This window comes from Numida meleagris, chromosome 14 (genome assembly GCF_002078875.1).
Source record: "Numida meleagris isolate 19003 breed g44 Domestic line chromosome 14, NumMel1.0, whole genome shotgun sequence".
Lineage (NCBI taxonomy): Eukaryota > Metazoa > Chordata > Aves > Galliformes > Numididae > Numida > Numida meleagris.
This window is the reverse complement of record NC_034422.1, coordinates 7,141,051-7,158,799: the sequence shown is the minus strand read 5'-3', so window position 1 is coordinate 7,158,799 and position 17,749 is coordinate 7,141,051. Positions and strand designations below refer to the sequence as shown.

Sequence of the window (17,749 nt, the reverse complement as noted above, 5' to 3'; positions counted from 1 at the left end):
TAGTTCTGTTAGCTGAACAGATTCTTCTGGATGAGTATCTTCCTGTATGATGCATTGGTAGCAGAGGGAGAGAGCGCTGTTTTGGCCACGAGGATTCTGCACTGATGTGAGAGGAGGGCAAATGTTCTGTGCGTGTTCCAGGGAAGGCAGTGAGCGCCCCAGGGAATCGCTGCAGAATTTTGTATGCTGTACCCTCTCCTCGCCCCTCCCTGCAGTTATGCTAAAAAGAACTTAAAACTGTGAAGCCTGTGTCATTTCCAATGATGTTGACATGTCATTGTAAAGGTGTTGCTGACAGAGGGAAAAGTCAGAATTCTTTCGTCGGTGCCTATGCATGCAAGATGCTATAGAGCTGTGTTTGGGTACTTTGCTTTCTGCATTGGTTTGAAATTTGGATAGAGGGAGTGGTTTTGAAGCATCGTTATGTGGAGGCTGGTTAATTGGGTATTACGGTGAATATATTTTATTCTCTGTGAAATTCAGCGCCTCTGAAATATCAGGATTAGAATTACCGTGAAGCCAACTGAATATTGGAAAAAATGAAGTCTGCTCACGCTCAGCCAAGTTCTCAAAATCATTCTCGCTTTATGTCATCTCTCACGGTTTTAAGAATGCACCTTTATTTCACTTAAGAACTATTTGTGTTTTGCTTTTGGTTTTGGTTTGCCCGAGTGTTTTTCTCTTTCCCATTTTTTAGATCGGGAGGAGTGCGTTTGTGACCTCCTCTTCATCTCTACCTTCCTTCCCCTCCACGCTTTCCTGGTCGAGGGATGAAAGCACACGAAGGGTTAAGTACCTTCCCAATTGGTCTTTTACCTGGAGGAGGTGGCAATCTCCGAGAAGGCTCACGCCTCTGTCCTCTCCCCTTTTACACTCCCTGGCCTTCATGCTTGCACGAAGCAGCGTTTCATCACTTTCCGTTTCTTCCGCACCGTGCTGTGGATACTTGCCTCTCTAACTTCACAACGGCTAAAATCTTCAGCATTTAACCCTGTGCACAGTCACTCCGAATCACTTGTTGAGCTGCGTAACAATGAAAGCAGCCAGAAGACAAATTGGCTGCTGCTTGGAAAGGAATTTGGCAAGCACTCGCTGATATTTCATAAGCCAATGTGTAACTCTTCCTATTGACTAAAATGCACTGCATGAGGCACGTGCATGTCCTAACTTCCGAGCCTGCTTTCTTTGGGGGCTATCAGTCTGCACCGATCCACGTCGATATTCATTGACTGTTTATCTTACAGGTGTTCATTACTTTGTTTGAAGTGAGTTCTTTAAGCATCCAAACACATTGCCCAGCGATTCTTTCAGTGTTGGCTAGCCTGCTTTCTGCTGACCTTAACAGATGGAAGTCTGAATGGCATGGGAATTGCTGTTAGCAAGGCTGTTTTCAGGTCAAGGTGAAAGACACTGAGTGTGTATAAAGGAAGTTTACACGGTATTCCAGCAGGCTCTACAAAACTGTAGTTAACAAAACACTTGACTTCAGGGAAAAAAATAGTAGCGTTATATGCATTCTGCAAGCTCTTGTTGTTCCAAAGGTGCTGTCTTTACTGCAGCTTCTTGTGTCAACTGTTAGCTATTTTGAGAAGCCTCAGGCAGCTTCTTAATCTTTTAAAAACATTTTTCTCTTTCTTGTAGCGGGACATTTCAATCTGGTCTCACTCAGCTTCATTTGCTAGAAGAAACCCTAAGTGCCACCTTGCATGAGGGCACGTTTAGCGTAACTGAACAGTTTGATAGCCTGGTCTGCACCAGCTTCTTTTGACTACATTGTTAGTTTGGGAACCTTGTAACAACTGTAAAAGCAAGTTCTGTTTGCAGCTCTAGAATAACATCCATTTTTGGCTGTGAAGGGGCCCCAGGTAGCTAAGTGCATCGCAAACTCCCAGGTGCTGAAGGTGAGCAGCCCTTAGCTTGGCTGTGGCCGTTCCACCAGCCTGCACTGCCAGCTTGCACTGCTTGCAGGAGGTATCCTCTGTCATCAGAATGAGTTGATGGCATTTTGAGATCTTGCTGATTAAACCTCTTTAACGTTGAAGGACATAGTAACGCAAGCTCCTTTTGGGTGTTTTTAGATGTTTATGGCTTGTTCCATAGAAACTTGCAAGTAGCTTATATCCATTTTGTCATATTATGTGTTCAATATTTAAGCTTGGCTTAAAATAAGACTCCCAGGAGTGAACTTGAGAGGGAAGTGTTCGTATTTCTTGTAAGAGCTCACAGTTTTTGAAAAGATCTTTTGGGAAAAGTTCTCTCTTTTATACTTTTTCTGTGTGGTTAATATGATGAGAGCAGTACCATCTCATCCCATTTCTTGGGAAATCATTGCGGAGTCTCTGCTCAAATTTTCATCATGACACAGAGCGTTTCTAAAAGCAGTCTGTGGGTTTGGGTGCTGGGTGGTCAGACTCTGGTCTCTTTCCACCAGGATAAAGAACCCACTTTCCAAATTCTTCTATCCTTTTTTTATTATTATTATTTTGGCTCTAATATACTCCATATCAATTGAGAAAAAAATAGATTTACAGGGAGTGCTAGATACTAAAACTACAGACCGTGCATATAAAGTCCTTATCCTCAAAACATGCCTGTCACTTCTTAGAGTTTATCTTTAGTAGCTATCCTCAGAGGTGAGCATTCAAAGAATTCTTGTGTTGTTTTTTTTCTTCTGAGCAAAGTAGCTTTAAAATGAATGGGAAGCATTCGTACTCTGGGTGTTTGGTGGTGGTAGCAATAGGTAAGCGCTTAATGAATGGAATAGCTCTTAACCAATGAAAAATGCTTCCTTGTCACATTTTCGGTCCACCCTCAAGACAGAAGCATTGTTTCCTAACTGTAAGGATCCAGGATGCTGATTGAAGGTATCTCTTGCAATCTAACGCTAGAGATTCCCTTCGTCTTGACTTCAGAGTTTCTGTAGAGCTCCAGCTTTGGTTCTTCAGCGGGGATGGCAGAGGACCCTCTTGGGTGAGCAGTGCCTGTGAGCAAGGTGGGAGCTGACACTGAGCCTGAGCTGTGTGTGCAGTGACACTGATGTGTCTGGTTCGAAGCGGGTGAGCTGTAGCAGGTGCTTCTGATGAGCATTACAGTTTTTAAGACTGGAAAAGGCAGATGTATAGTGGTCTCAGAGCCTGCCCTAAGATAAGAGTGTGCCTCACAGGGCTTTGAATTGCGGATCTGTGTGAGTTGCAGAGGTTGGCCTGATGGTAGGGGTTCCAGGAGCTTGTAATGCCGGGACATAAACTATTCTAGAAAGCTGAACCTGGTCAGAGAAGGAAGCCTAGCTGTGCATTTCAGAGTCTGCTTTCAATTTCTCCCTGACAGAGGGGCTGTGTGTTTGCATATGTGGGGAGAGTGGGCGCACTTGAGCTGTTGTGGTGCAAATATGGTCTCTTGTATTAGCAGCCCTCTGTTTGGGAGGGTAAAAGAACAAAACCAAACCCAGACGTTTGAACAGGAGTTTAGGGTTTAGAACAGCATCACCCTTGCCACATGGGTTGGGTGTGTTCCTGGGAGGTGCAAAGCTGGTCTACGTGAGAATAGGAGATGGAAAATATCGGGCCTCTGGCTCTGCACATAGCCTTCACCTTTCGTTCTGCAGTTGATCTTAACTCTGGTTGGTCTGGCCTCCCACCCTTGATCTGGGTATACCAAGGTGTGCTGGGATCTGGACTAGCAGCTGGTACAGGGGCTGTCGTGCTTAAGAGCAAACCACATAAGTGGGATGCAGTGCTTGGGGGCTGTTCTTTCTTGCACAGAGCTGAAACAAATCTGCCTTTGTTGCAGGCCTCGAAGCTGGAAAAGCAGAGCAGCGTGCCTGAGAGCGACTACGATAACACCACTGCCCCTCTGGAGCTGGAGGAGACGGGGTAGGTGCGGTGACACAGAGCTAATGCTGTAGCACCATGCTGTCAGAGGACAGGAAGGTCAGTGGTGATGAAGCTCTGTACTCAGAGCCAAACTCAGCTTTGTTCCTTTGCAGGTCAGGCAGGAAGGGAAGGCAGAGGAGTGTTGTTTGGCAGGGAGAGGGATCCATCCCTGAAGACACCGACACAGCCCCCAGCTCCAGTTTGCCCAGTACAGAAGATGTGATTCGGAAGACTGAGCAGATCACTAAGAATATTCAGGAACTGCTGCGTGCGGCACAAGAGAACAAGCATGACAGGTAAGGCACGTGTGCTGGAAAAGCTCTGGAGGTTACGAGAAAATGAATAAAATGCAAGTGTTCTCAGAAGTACAGCTACCAACTGCCTGTGTTCATACTGGAGATCCTGATTTCACACACATGAAGTGTGTAGGTCTGTGGTGTTCCCTGGGGTACTGGAGGATGTGTGGGGTGAGCAGGGACAAGTGACCAGTGCAGGCAATAGAAACGCATGCTCCTGGCCAAAAAGCCAGTGCAGCTCCCTGCAAGATGAGGAATGCAGGGGAGCAAAGCACTTGTGAAGTCTTCCTGCAAATTGGGACTGTTGTTTAAGATAAAAATCAAATGAGTGCTGCAGAGAAATTCTCTTGGATCTTCAGACTGCAGACCTTAGGGATGGACACTCTACAGAAGTGTGATAGTGACAGTAAGTCTTGTTTGGGGTAAAACACGTAAAGCAGGGAGCATTTGGCCTTCCTATTTGCAAGTCAGGTAACGCACAGCTTCAGCTTCTGGTCCATTTGAACAACTGATTTCCAGAATAACCACGAGCAGGTAAAAGCCACAGTCACAGTCTGCTCATCGGGTAGTGCTCCTGCACAGCTCTCCTGGAGGACTGTAAACAATAGTTACATCTTCGAAGTACAAACATGTTTTAGGTTTGGAACAGCGTTGGTCTCCAGACAAACTGAACGTGGCAGCTGGCAGGTCTTACTGGGAGCTGTGCGTTCTGCTTCCAGCCCCGAGTTCTGTTCCCATCTCGGCCCGTCAGAAGCTGCTGGTGATTTTTGTTAAACCCTCACTTCCTGCCTTGCTGAGAGAAGTGCACAACAATGGGGCCACTCTTGTTCTGTGTTTTTTCCTTCTGGTACTTTTCTATTTTTAGAGAGGACAGTGCACGGCCTTTCCTTCTCACACTGAATGGCGAGTTCTAACGTGTTAGTGCTGAGCTCACTGCCCCTGCCCGTAACCTTTTCCACAGTGGTCCTTTGTTGCTTGATTCTCAAAGATAATAAGAAGCAATAGTAAGAGAAGTTTTAAATGAGTTTGGGTTTTATGTATGTCATGGTTTCCTTGGGAAAAAACAGTGCAGTGTACCTAGCTTTTGGCTGTTAAATTGAATAGGTATTTAAGCAACCTGTGTTCTTTTTTGTGCTTTCCGTGCCTTGTGTGGGGTATGGTGTTTGCCAGTATTTACTTCCATGAGTATAATCTTCACTGATCTGTGAAGCTGTTGTTCTTTGTTTTCCTGCTCCCTGGCTTTGTCTCTGGGGGCTGAGAATTTCTAAGGAGAATGGTTCCTCCGTTCCCTCCCTGCAGCAGGGGAACGCTTCCTTGATACACCCGAGATAGCTGGGGATGTCACGGCTTCCGAATTCCTGCGGGGAATGCTGTAGATAAAAGAATGGCAAGCTGCGTAGATGATCAGACAATAATAAAACGATGCAAGAATACAATCTATTAATGAAACAACTTCTTCCCTTTTTTCTTTCTTTTTTTCCTCACTTTCTTCTGTTCCTTTTCCTGTGCTCCACTGGCCAATAGACCATTAGGGCGTGCGAGCACGCTCAAGCTCAGACACAGCCTTGGCTGCTGCAGCGCGCTGGTTCCCTGGGCCGAGAGAGCTCCCCTGCAGCCCCTGAGCAGCCCGCAGCCCGCTCCTGCCTCCTGGTACTCTGGCCTCTGTCCCTGCCTCCCAGGCACAGTGTCCTTTCTCTTTCTCTCTGCTGCCTTCCTCCCTCACACACCGTCTGCGCAGGGGTCGTTAAAGGCTATGCATGAAACGCTTTGGATGATAAAGGAACTTCAGCTATCAAGTGCAGGGAGTTATGAACCCAGGAGACTGCTGGTTCAGTTGAAGCTCCTGGTGTTGATTTAGTGCGGAACAGAATTGCAGACGGGAACTGAGCTGTCCTAATTTAAGAGATTCTCCTGTCTCTGTTGTACCTATTGTCCATGGAGATGAAGGATGACAACTGACAGCACAATATCTGCTTGCTGCTTCTATGCACTGTTGCCAACATAGGAGAATTTTCATGATGCTCTGCATGCAACATTCCCACTTTTCAGCTTTAGGTCTTCAACTGTTTGTACAGCTGATATGTTGAACAAGAAGGTCATTTGGTCTCGAATCAATTAAGAAAAAAAGAAGAGTAGTTAACTAATGTCTTCTAACCTGACCAAGTATTTTATTAATGCCTAAAATAAAAAGGAAATTTAAGTGACATGTTCTCTGAAACATAATTTCCCAAGCTTTAACCCCAGGTATTCTTGCCAGGAATAAGTGTCAGAAATGGAGAAGAGGTTGCCACCAGTTACTGGTGATGGTGGATTCTCTTGTCTACGCTGCCACAAAATCCCCCTGCTGTCTTCCTGGGATGTGTGTGAACATGTCCAGTGCATCAGGTTATTTCATGAGCTTACCGTGAGCGTTCAGACTGTGCAACAGAGCCCTCCCTCCAAGACATACCATAAACTTTACAGTAACCTAGAGAAGGTGTTGTGAAATATGCATCGTTAATCTTCACTCGGCTACTTTTAGGGTTTTATCCGCCTTGGTGGAGAGTTTAATCAGCAAAACTGGCTTTTTTACGAGGTACAGTGCTGTTCAGTGTGGCTTGCAGGGAGGTAATTAATTTTTGAGTCACTTGCAGAATGGAAATTACAGTGGACTTGGAAGATTTCCTCCACTTCCAGATTATTTGGAAGAACTTGGGTGATTTGAGGCTGACAGAAACGCGCTTCTTAATTTCTTCACTTTTAAAAGCAGTTTTCCTGCATTGCCAAAATGACCCACGGTGTTGCTTCCTTCTCAGTGCATCTGTGACTGACCTGTTCTTGCCCATTCGGTGTTGCAAGATGGCTGCATAGAATGACTGTGGGTTTTGTTGTTTGGTTTTGCTGCTTGAAAGGGCAATGATCTCCCGTAATCTACGACTGCTGGGTATTTTTCTTGAATGCTGTTGCTGTGATATTTCTGAGGTTCTTTTGCTCAATTAAGATCGAACTGCATTAATTAACTAATGCTGAAATGGAGTTTCTGAAGGATGAAACCGAATCTTGAAGTAAGACTATTGACAGCCCACACTAACAGAACACAACAGCTTACAGTGAATAGTATTAAGACGTGTTTTGAACAGACTAATTTTCATCTGGTGTGCAAGCCAGAAGTGAAATCTATGAGGACTAATGGAATCTGCCTTTATTTGGTTAGCTATCACTGATTAACTCAATAGCATTACTGGATATGTAGCCTACAACTGACATTCTGTGGAAGTGGTTGGCAGTTTAAAGCTGCATGCACCTGTAAGCTGCGGTATGAGAATCGTGAATTGCGTGTTTGCTGTGTTTAAATGAGACGTGAAATTGATGGAAACTGGAACTCAGATCCCAGGCTGTTTTTAGCTGCTTAGATCCTTAATGGTTTAACTGCTTTCCTTGTAGCAGCGTGGTCTTACAGCCTCTTGGTTTATGCAGAAAGGGCTCTTCCCAAACAAAGAGATTTTCCTGAAACAGCAGCGAGTTAAACTCACTCAGATCCCCCGTGCAGAGCAATGTGTTTGCATCCACTTTTGGTTGTTGACACTGCACTGAGTGAAAAACAGCTGTTTGTTTTTTTCCCCAAGGAGGCACCAGGTTTGGTTTAAATATTGTCAGACTGTGGAGTCTTTACTGCGCGTCTGACTTCATGACCCAGTTTGCTTGGGCATACTCTCCACACGTACCAGCTATGGCTGTTGTGCATACACCAAACAGAAGCAGCTGAGCGACTTTCTGCCGAATTTAGAGGCAAGCTCTGGGGCAGGGAGGAAATGCGAGTTATGAGTTAATGTGTAGTTAATATTCATAGACACGTGCTTTGTAATTGCAGACAAATTGGGGCTTTTTCCGACAGCGCTTGGCACGATGGATCTGGACAGCTGCTCCTTCGAACAAACACTGAGCGAAGATGAACAAAAACTGAAGAAATAATTTTGAGTTATTTCAGTTCTTGTTTTTCTCTGAAGTCACATAGTTACATAGCACACTGCAGCACAGGTTTCTGGCAATGCTTAGTGAGGAGGCACTAAGAGTCACCCAGCTGTGTGCTGTATCTCCTGCAGTTGCCTAAAGCACAGCCTACAGAGGTGTTCATGGAATATGTATGGGGTTTTGTTACCCAGTTGTTGCTAGAATAACAGCCCCTGAGCAGGGAAACTGAAGAGGAAAGGCTGCCCAGACATGATGAATAATACATTGTGCCTTTTTGCAGCTATATACCGTGCTCTGAGAGAATACACGTGGCAGTGACGGAGATGGCAGCCTTGTTCCCAAAAGTAAGTATGTTTTGGTTTTGTTCTTTGTTGGATTTCCTTGCTGTAAATGAAAAGCAGAAGGAAGGGGAGGTGACTGGGTTGATTTCTGAATCTTCCATCCTTAGTCACATGCTAATCAGGAAAGGTTAATTTGTGTATCCGGTCCTCTAATTTTACTCTTGGACTTTCAACTTGAAAAAGAGCGTGCAGTTCATCAAAACCTGGAAGCTTCTTGCCTCTTGCTTAAGGAGTGATAGGGTTTTACTGGAACCTAGCTAGATCCCCTAGTTTCTCTTTGAATGCCCTTGCTTGTGTTTCTTAAAGCAGGTATACATAGATCTTTCTTCAAAGTAAATTTCAAGGTGTGAAATCTCCATCATAAAGTTTTTGGTAAAACTGCCAGGAGAATCTCATGCTGTTGTGCTGATCTGAACTGACTGTCCTGTATGTGCTCTACCCTGATCTCAGCCAGGACGTGCACTGGGTAGCAGGAAATGGGCCTTAGAAAATTGGTGTGAGTAACTTCTTAAACGAGAGCAGGAATCTGTATTCCCCGTGTGTACTTGAGATTATGAGATTAAAGAGGGGGAATTCTGGGAGCTTATTTCATCCACTCCCACCCCACACCTCTGCAGCGATGGTTTCTAACGTCTCGTAGAGCACAGGGAAACGTGTTGCAGAAAGCAGAGCCCTAGCAGCTAAGAGTCCACGTTAAAGAGCATTGGTTGAGCACTACTGGGTGGTTAGAAGCGATCCTAAACCGCTTTTGTTGTCCTGTCTGGTTCCACTTCTGCTTTCCCAGAAACCCAAATCTGAACTGGTAAGGACTTCTTTGCGCCTGCTGACATCTAGTGCCTACAGACTCCAATCCGAGTGCAAAAAAACCCTTCCTGTGGAGACGTGCCCCACCACGGACATCCAGCTGGTCACACAGCAGGTCATCCAGTGCGCCTACGACATCGCCAAGGCTGCTAAGCAGCTGGTTACCATCACAACCAAAGAGAACAACAACTGAGTCACACTTTGGCTTTCTCGTTTTGTTTTTTTTTTTTTTAAAAGGTTGAATTTCAAATATAGGTGTGGAACTATTCAGATTTTTACGAGGAAAAAAACTAAAGGGGCAAGAAACGTTTTGTTTTTTTTTTTCTAAACTCAGTATTATTTTTGCATGTTTTCTAACAATTTTAATGATTAATTTAACCCACTGCCTTATTTTGTGCCTGTGTTGCCAGTTTAGTTACAGATAATAGCATGCTGCAAATAGCTCTTGAGCCAATATCACGTACCAGCATTGTATCAAGCTCTTGCTAGATGTTTCCTTGGGGCCACTTGCTGCTTTCAGATACTGCTTGCCAAATCCCCACCGAAGTCAACTGCACATATCAGAGGGCAGAATCTCACCCTTGCTCTGTCCATCCTGGAGCCTCGCGTGCAGTGCTGCTGCTGATGGAGAAACCTGCAGTGAAGCAGGCTCTGAAGGCTCCAGGAGCACAGCTGCTGCCCAGCAGCAGGATGCTTGCACTCCTGGTGATGGAGTACAAGCCAAACTGTTCCCATATCAACTGTTGTGCAATAATAGTATGTTGTTAGTCTGCTGAAACAATAGTAGCTGTGAGCATCCGAGCTTGCTACATGTAACTATACAAGGTCTTTGTCACTTTATCTGTTTTGGAAGGAGTTTGAATAGTTATTTCTTTTAGTTGTCACTATGCCATTAATATGTATGTTTGATGTTACTTTAGGGCATTAGTGGTTAAAATATTATCCTTTGTTTCTGGCTTAGCAACTCATTTTTAAGTTTCCTATGGAATTTTTCTGTCATCTTCAAGGCACCCTCACATTTGCAGCAACATGGATGCAATTCCACTGAAGAGCTGTGATTTAAAAGGAAAGAAAAAGTAATAGTGCCAGATCAAAGAAGCTGTGTCTGCCATAGCATATAACCTCTGTACCTCACCGTATCCAAATGTGAAAAGATTTCTTCTATCCAGTAAGTTTTTTTTTTCGCAAAGCATTCAACATTTTTCAGGCTGTATCCTGAGTAACCCCCCCCCTCCAGGCTGTCTTTCAGACAGGTAGAGAGGTGGTAAGCGTCCACGTGCGTTTCAGTTTTTTTCCCCCCACTCATAACTGTTCATGAAACTTCATGAAAGAAAACCACATAAGTCCATAATTACAAAAAAAAAAGCTCTCTGGAGTCTAAACTACACGGAAGAAGGGCTAGCTTTGGCCTCCTCTTTGGAAGCATGCTGTGATGCTGAAGGAGCCTGCTGTAGCAGTTCAGCTGGCAGCCAGGTCAGGCTGTGTTTTAGTCAGGAGCAAAGCTGCAGAGCTGGAGCAGCTGTCACGTGTCAGCAGTTGATGAGAACACTCAGACAGTTTTCACAGACACATCTGAATCAGGAACAGGCGTCTGCTGTTTGACAAACAGGGCTGCAGCACCGAGCCTGCCAGGAAGGCTTCCTGGTGGAAAAAACTGCCTGATGGAGGTTAACAAATCAACTTCAGCCGTTCCTTCCTTTTCAGGTCATACTGTGTTTATATATACATACAAACACTGCATGCCCTAACAATGTATGTTGTACTTAACTCCTTTTTTTTTTTTTTTTTAGTAGCCTGATGTTGCAGGAGGGAGGGAACTGAGAAAGTCAATGACAATCCAGTAAATTAATCTTAAGGGTGACTTCCCCCCCCCTTCTTCACTTCTGCTCCTAGAGCTGTCTCTAAGCCTGCAGGAATGCAGACAGGCTGGGATTAGAACTGTAAGAGACATTTAAAAAACCTACTTCCAAATTACGCTACTGGCAATTAAATACATTGATAGCCTTCTGAGAGATTGTTCTTCACTTGATGTCATTGAAAGGTAGCAGATGGCATTTTTAAATCTCTCAGGCTAGCATTATATGCTTTCCTTTAACACACCTTACCTGATTTCCAAAGCTGGGTAACGCTGAGTTTCATTGTAGGTTTCAGTTTACATCTGTACCAAAACAAAGGGACACTTCAACAGCTGCAAGCCCTTGCTCCAGATTTTCCTAAAACAATGCTTGAGCTCATTGGAAGGCCTAGCTGTAAAACATGGCCACCTGTAATGGATTGCTTTCTCCTTTTGTCACTTAAGCAGCACTTCTGCTAATTCCCACCATCTCTGAACAAACACTTACTCTAGGCTGGTCATTGCCATACCACGTCCTTGCTCCAGAACCCCAGTGCATATGATGTGGGATATGCAGATTGTGGATGCTGGCAGTAGAACAGAGGCAGGCTGAGCAAACCCTTCTGTGCTATGTCAGATCTTTTCACAGCGTGGTACAGCTGTGGAACTGAAGAGCAACAGATTATCCCAAACCATACAGCACTGCAGGTCAGAAGATTTAGAAGGTTATTGGTTTTGTTGTGTTGTTTTCTAAGTAGATGTCCTTTTTCCCCCCTTGTAAACAAACTTGCTCTTTCTTTACAGTATGCTGCATAGGAAAGTAAACTTTTTTTTTTGCCTTTTCCAAAACTTGTATTCTTCAGTGTCATGCTGTCTGACTTAATCTTTTGTTTACTGTATTACTATAAAATGCTAAAACCTTTTCAGTGTGTGAAATGTTGGGGATTATTTGTTGCAAGAAAAAAAGTCTTGAAGGAGTTCTTGTAACTGAGTAAAGATGGATCTGAACATACTGTGCCAGCTGAAGTGCTTGGCCTGGTTTTAAGCTGCACTTACCTCTGAGAGGAGTTGAGAATCAAGTGTAATCAGCAGCTGAAACTCCCCTCGCCTTCTGCATTGCAGCAACTTGAAACTAAGAAGAAGCTAACACGTGTTCAGCTTATAATTATTCATTGTGAAACAAGTGAGGGGAAAAAAAAAAGAGCAAAGTTTATGGAAGCCTTCAACACGTTCTGGAGAGGAACTGGATACATTAGCAATTACTGCCACGTTATCTATCGTACTGATTTGTGATACGTATCTTGAAGCAACCCTTAAAAGACAGCTGGGGCTTCCAGGCATGTCCTGCTCCAGAGGTGGGAATGGGGCTTCTAAAGCTTAAATAGAAAACAGCAGCTAGAGGCTCACAGTTCCTGTTCCACAGGAGGCACAGGTTCTTCCACGTTTTAGGTCCAAAGCACAAGTTTAATTCCTTTGCTGTTTTGACCCAGCGTAGCACTTACTAGAACGTATCACGTCTCCTGAACATGGAGTAAGTGAAGCAGTTCAGGGTGGAGTCCTCCAAGCATGTTCAAACCTCCGGATTTATTAAAGCCAGTAGAAAACTGATCTTGTGTTCAGCTGTGTCACAGCCAAATATTTTCAGAAATGTGACTTCTGAGCTGAGTCTTGGCATCATTGTAGGCTAATTGAAAACCATAATTATTTCAGGAGTTCCTTGATTCTTCAGAATGTCCTTTCTTGTTGTCTGCAACTTCATTTTGTGCTCATTCCTCAGCTTTGAAGGACGGTAGTCTTCAGGTCCACGCTGCTTTTGGGTAACCGTGGAGCTAACAACAGTGAAACAGAAAATCATAACTACTTTATGGGCTTTACCTTTAGTCTCCTACATATGCTATTCAGCAGACAAAGAATATATGTTAGCAAGTACAGATATCTTTCAAGAAAAATCAGTAACTTTTTAAAGAGTTGACACTCTAGGGCAGTAACATCCCCATCCAGCTTTCTCTGGCTCTTCTAGCTGCTATCTATTAAATGACAAAGAGGCAAGTTACTCCGCATAGTAGCTCCTAGTTTAGTATGAGAAACATGGTCTTCTGGGCATGTGGTCAAGCAGGGTAATTCAAATTTGGGTTTGTTTTTAGCATGACAGAAGACAAGATGGAACAGCTGAAATGCACTATAGCTAGGGCTTTACCACGACTGGTAGCATTTAGATTCACATTTGAGGCCGTCACCCTTCCTGACACACCTGAGTGTTAGGATGACGTGTACCTGCAGGCTTCCCTGCCACACTGCTACCCACCCTGCTGCCATGGCCCTGCTCAGCCATGCGCTCGGCCTCCTGCCGCACCAACTCTGCACAGCGCTCCTTGTTCGATCTCTCCTCTTCCTCCTCCTCTCTCTGGCGCTCCTGCTCCTCTTGTTCTTGTAGGCGCCGTTCTGTCAGCTGAGCAGAGACAAGATGAGGGCTGTTACAGCCAGGTCTCAGGACACACACATGTTGTTGGAGGCAGTACCATAGCAAGGTTTCTAGCACAACGAAACTAAACAGGCACACTGGCTCAACCAACAGGTTACAGGACAAAGCCAGGGGCTGCACAGACATTTGAACAGAAACAGGCAGAGAGTCTGATGGTGCACTTGGGACCAGAAGTGTCCCTAACTGACATCTCAGAAGCCCAGTGAATCTCTGCAGCAGCACTCTCCCATGCACTCTGCAGAAGCAACAGCTTTGTTAGTATTCTGCAACAGCATTTTTGACGCTTGGGTACCTCTCTGAAAAGCATACTATACCTGAGCTTCCAATTCCCGTCTGCGAGCTGTCTTCAGTTCCTCCTCTTGCTCTCTCTCTCGCCTTGTCAGTTCTTTTGCCTCCTCAAGTTCTTTAATCAGTTGCTCCCGATGCTTTATAGACTCTTCTTGGGCCCGCCTGTTCAACTCCATCTTCTCCTGGATCTGGCGCTGCCTGCCTGCAAGGACCTGTGTGAAATCAGAGGATTAAGAGAGAAAAGGAAGAGGCCAGACTCAGAAGCAAAACAGGGGAAATCTCAGCGTAGACAGTTAAACAGTTCTCAGAAAAATATGAGACCAACAGAAAAACCCTCCCTCAAGTGTAGAAGGCTGTGACCCTCTGGAGGTTGGAAGGTTACAGCTGGAACAACAGCTTTGTCAAACCAAGAGACACCTCATTAAAAAAAGTCACCACCTCATTCATCAGGCGATCTCTGGCCATCTTCTCTCTTTCCCATTCTTCTTCCCTCTTCTCCCACACTTTTCTAGCTTCTTCTCTAAGGGTGAAAGAAAGATTCCTTTCTAAGGTTACTCTTTCCAGTTAAATAAAAACACATTTCTACAACAGCAAGGCCCACCATGCACCTCTTTCTGATGTCCACTTTTAAATGCCCACCTATTTAACAAACAGTAACGGAGCTCTGCCAAACAGGCAAGAATACTCAGCGCATACATTCTCTTTAGATGATGTACAGAGGTGCATACACACCTAAAAATAATCTGTAGCTCTGCCTCCCTCTCCTTTTCTAACTGCAGCTGCTCCTCAATGACACGTTTCATCCAGGCAACGTCTGCAACAGCTTGCTCTCGTCTTGCAGACTGGCGGCGCTGATCCTCGTCTTCTTTCTCCAGGAGGGCTAATAAGATTTGTCTGTCTGTTTCCTTGAGAAAAGCCAAACGATTAACAACCATCCAGCAGGCTTCCAGCCTGTGTACTTTTGTATTCTGTACAAATCATTGGTGACACAGTGTCAAGGGTGTGCTCAGAAAGACACACTGTCTGCCAGCTTTTCTGTGATCTTTCTGCTCCAGCCCTGTTCATAAGCCAGAAGAGGCTTCCTACCTGCTTATCTATAGGCATTGGAGGCAGACACATACATGAAACACAAAGAACAAGTTCCTTCAGCACGCAGTATCTATAGTGTATAAATCAAAGGGTATTTTCTCTTACCAGCTCCTCCTGTATCTGCTGGGCTCGTCTCCTTAACTGGGCATTACACTGATGCCTCAAAAAGCGACTGAAGGAGAAAAACAAAACAAAATTCAGTCTAGCTCTAAAGCCCTGTTCTATTACATACCAGCATTCAAGAAGATACCTTTATTACAATAAAATATATGGAGGCAAAGATACCTGCTACCTCTAACATGAACAAGAAGTAGTAAAGGCACCAGTGCATTTGCTCATTAGCTGTTCTGGGCACTTCCAACAAAAAACAGGCATTTACTACCCACCCCTGCTATTTAAAACAACATCTCCTGCTGCAAGTACCATCGTGGTCACAGGAAGAGATGCCATCCAACCCTGCTTAGAGCTGCATTGATCCCGTACCCAAGCTCAGTCTTCTTCCGGTGCTCTTCCATTTGTTTTCTTTCTTCTTCCAAGCTTTCCAGCTCCCACTGCTGCTTTAATAAATTCTCTTGTTCTTTTTTCAGCTTTGTTGCCTGATGTTTTTGAAAAGGAAAAAAAAAAACAATAACCAAGAAAGTACTTCAGAGAGCTAGGACATCCCAAAGAGGGCCTTTGTACCAGAGCTTGTACCATATGCTGTTCCTTTGCAAGCAGTCAAAATCAAAGCTGTGGTAAATACTCCACATTTGTGTCTTACTGGCTCACAGCATAAGAGATAGGGTGAGGAGCTTCAGCTGAAAGAGCCTTTGACCTGAACCTCTCACACTCAGATGTTTCTGCAAGTCTTTTTCTCAGCCGGTACAGCTCAGAAGGGTGCTCACATTTCAAGAGGCGCAAATGAAGCCTACCATAAGTCAGTTAACATGCCTGTATTCATGGAGAGGTCTACATTACTGACAGAATGCAAGTCACAGCTGACTTTGTTCCAGATTTAATCTAGGGGAAAGCTGGAGGGAAGAGGTCAGGTCAGCATTTCTGTATTTCCAAGCGAAGCAGTGAGCTTCCTTCTTACATGAGGAGAAACTGAAGATTACCTCTGTCTCCCGTAATTTCAGTTCTTCTATCTGTTGGAGCAACATCTCTGCTTGCTTCTTCTCTTCCAGCCGACGCTTCTCTTCCTCTTGTTTTATTCTTTCCAGAGCTTCCCTTCGCGCAATTTCATACTCATTTTCGTAGCGCTTTCTCTCTTCTCGTTCAGTTGCTTCTTGCTTATTGAGCCAAAACAAAGCATTGCATTTAAGGTCAGACTAAACTCGAAGAAACAGCCTGTGGCTCAGGAAATGCACAAATCAGATTCCTGGATGCTGACGTGTATTTGAAGAACACAGAATAAGATATGCTAGGGAAGAAAACAAGGACTGAGCAAAACTACAGATCTGTTCAGCAGATAACATTGCATTTCCTAGGAGACAGATACTTGCTAGATGTGAATGATGGCTCTTCACTGAAAACACCCTTCCCATCAACAACTCCTGCCATTCTGCAGACACCAGAACCTCCCACCACTATGGGAATGAGCAAGGCAACCTCAGTCACTATCTGGTACAAGAGAACAACAAACACACAGCCAGTTCCCATTCCTCCTGCACCCCAGCCCACATGTTTCAGGCAGCCCCAGCATACCTGCTGCTTTTGCTTCAGCTGCTCACCCCAGGCTTCCACCACATGCTTCTTGTGCAGCTCTGACTCTGCCTGCAAAGAGCAACAGCACTGCTGTCAGAGGCTTTCCTAGTGCCAGCAGGACCCAGGACTGCCTGGAACCCCACAGCCTGCTTCTGCACTGGTGTCCCCACTGCCCCCAGGTCACAAGCTCGGGCTGATGTCCCACACCAGTTCTGGGACACTGCAGTGATACTGAAACCAGTTGCTGGAGCAGCATGTCAGCAGAATGAGAAACAGGGAAGCACCAATGATCTTTAAGTCATAGGTACTGAGAATCTGCTTTCAGAATCAGAATGGATTTCTAACTCTTTGAAAAATATCCGCTTTGGGGTGAACTCTTACAGCTGGGCCCTTTTACTTCTTTGCCTTCTGCTTATCAGATCTTGGGATAGCGACTGCTGTGACTCAGAGTGAATTACAACAGCACATATATGATGACTCAAGTTAAACTTGGAGTGCTGCTGTGGAGTCCACGGGACAGGAGAGATGTGGACCTGTTAGAGCACATCCAGAAGAGGGCCACCAAAATGATGAATGGAGCACCTCCCTATGAGGACAGGCTGAGAGCTGGGGCTGTGCTGCCTGGAGAGGAGCAGGCTGTGGGGAGAGCTGAGAGCAGCCCTTCAGTATCTAAATGGGCTGTAAGAAAGAAGGGACAGACCCTTTAGAAGGGTCTGGGTGACAGGACAAGGGGAAACTTAAAAAGGGGAGATTTAGGTTGGATATAAGGAAGAAGGTTTTACACTGAGGGTGGTGAGGCACTGGCACAGGGTGCCCAGAGAGGTGGTGGTGCCCCGTCCCTGCATTCACCCAAGGTCAGGGCACGGGGCTGTGAGCACTGATGGAGCTGTGGGTGTCCCTGTGGGACCAGAAGGCCTTCGGGGGTCCCTTCCCACTCAAGCCGTGATTCCGTGATTCGATGAACACTCACCTCCCGGAGCTCGGCGCTGTTCTGTCTCCAGTGCTCGTGCAGCAGCTGCTCGGCGACCTGGGTGCAGAGAGCAGTGCCAGTGTACGCGGCCGCGCACCCCTTAACGCAGCACGGCCCCCCCCCCCCCCCCCCCCCC

At 45.3% G+C, this 17,749-nt stretch overlaps 2 protein-coding genes across 7 annotated transcripts in view; one reads left to right on the top strand and one right to left on the bottom strand.

The window, feature by feature from the left end:
- Positions 1 to 12,034, top strand: part of GIT2 (GIT ArfGAP 2) — a 26,028-nt gene extending 13,994 nt beyond the window's left edge. For 4 of the 6 annotated variants that reach the window (XM_021413096.1, XM_021413095.1, XM_021413100.1 and 1 more), the window contains exons 16-20: positions 698 to 787; positions 3,790 to 3,872; positions 3,986 to 4,168; positions 8,400 to 8,463; positions 9,245 to 12,034. In XM_021413096.1, coding sequence (XP_021268771.1) covers positions 698 to 787; positions 3,790 to 3,872; positions 3,986 to 4,168; positions 8,400 to 8,463; positions 9,245 to 9,457 — 633 coding nt within the window. In that variant the 3' untranslated portion in view covers positions 9,458 to 12,034. The remainder of the gene's footprint in view (positions 1 to 697; positions 788 to 3,789; positions 3,873 to 3,985; positions 4,169 to 8,399; positions 8,464 to 9,244) is intronic. The other 2 variants (XM_021413101.1, XM_021413097.1) reach the window with 1 other exon arrangement.
- TCHP (trichoplein keratin filament binding) overlaps positions 9,548 to 17,749 on the bottom strand; it is a 9,414-nt gene continuing 1,212 nt past the window's right edge. Inside the window, exons 2-13 of the mRNA XM_021413066.1 lie at positions 17,614 to 17,735; positions 16,644 to 16,712; positions 16,055 to 16,228; positions 15,441 to 15,553; positions 15,063 to 15,129; positions 14,601 to 14,773; positions 14,307 to 14,388; positions 13,895 to 14,080; positions 13,404 to 13,547; positions 12,155 to 12,927; positions 11,370 to 11,422; positions 9,548 to 10,316 (exon numbers count right to left, since the gene is read on the bottom strand). Coding sequence (XP_021268741.1) covers positions 12,895 to 12,927; positions 13,404 to 13,547; positions 13,895 to 14,080; positions 14,307 to 14,388; positions 14,601 to 14,773; positions 15,063 to 15,129; positions 15,441 to 15,553; positions 16,055 to 16,228; positions 16,644 to 16,712; positions 17,614 to 17,735 — 1,163 coding nt within the window. The 3' untranslated portion in view covers positions 9,548 to 10,316; positions 11,370 to 11,422; positions 12,155 to 12,894. The remainder of the gene's footprint in view (positions 10,317 to 11,369; positions 11,423 to 12,154; positions 12,928 to 13,403; positions 13,548 to 13,894; positions 14,081 to 14,306; positions 14,389 to 14,600; positions 14,774 to 15,062; positions 15,130 to 15,440; positions 15,554 to 16,054; positions 16,229 to 16,643; positions 16,713 to 17,613; positions 17,736 to 17,749) is intronic.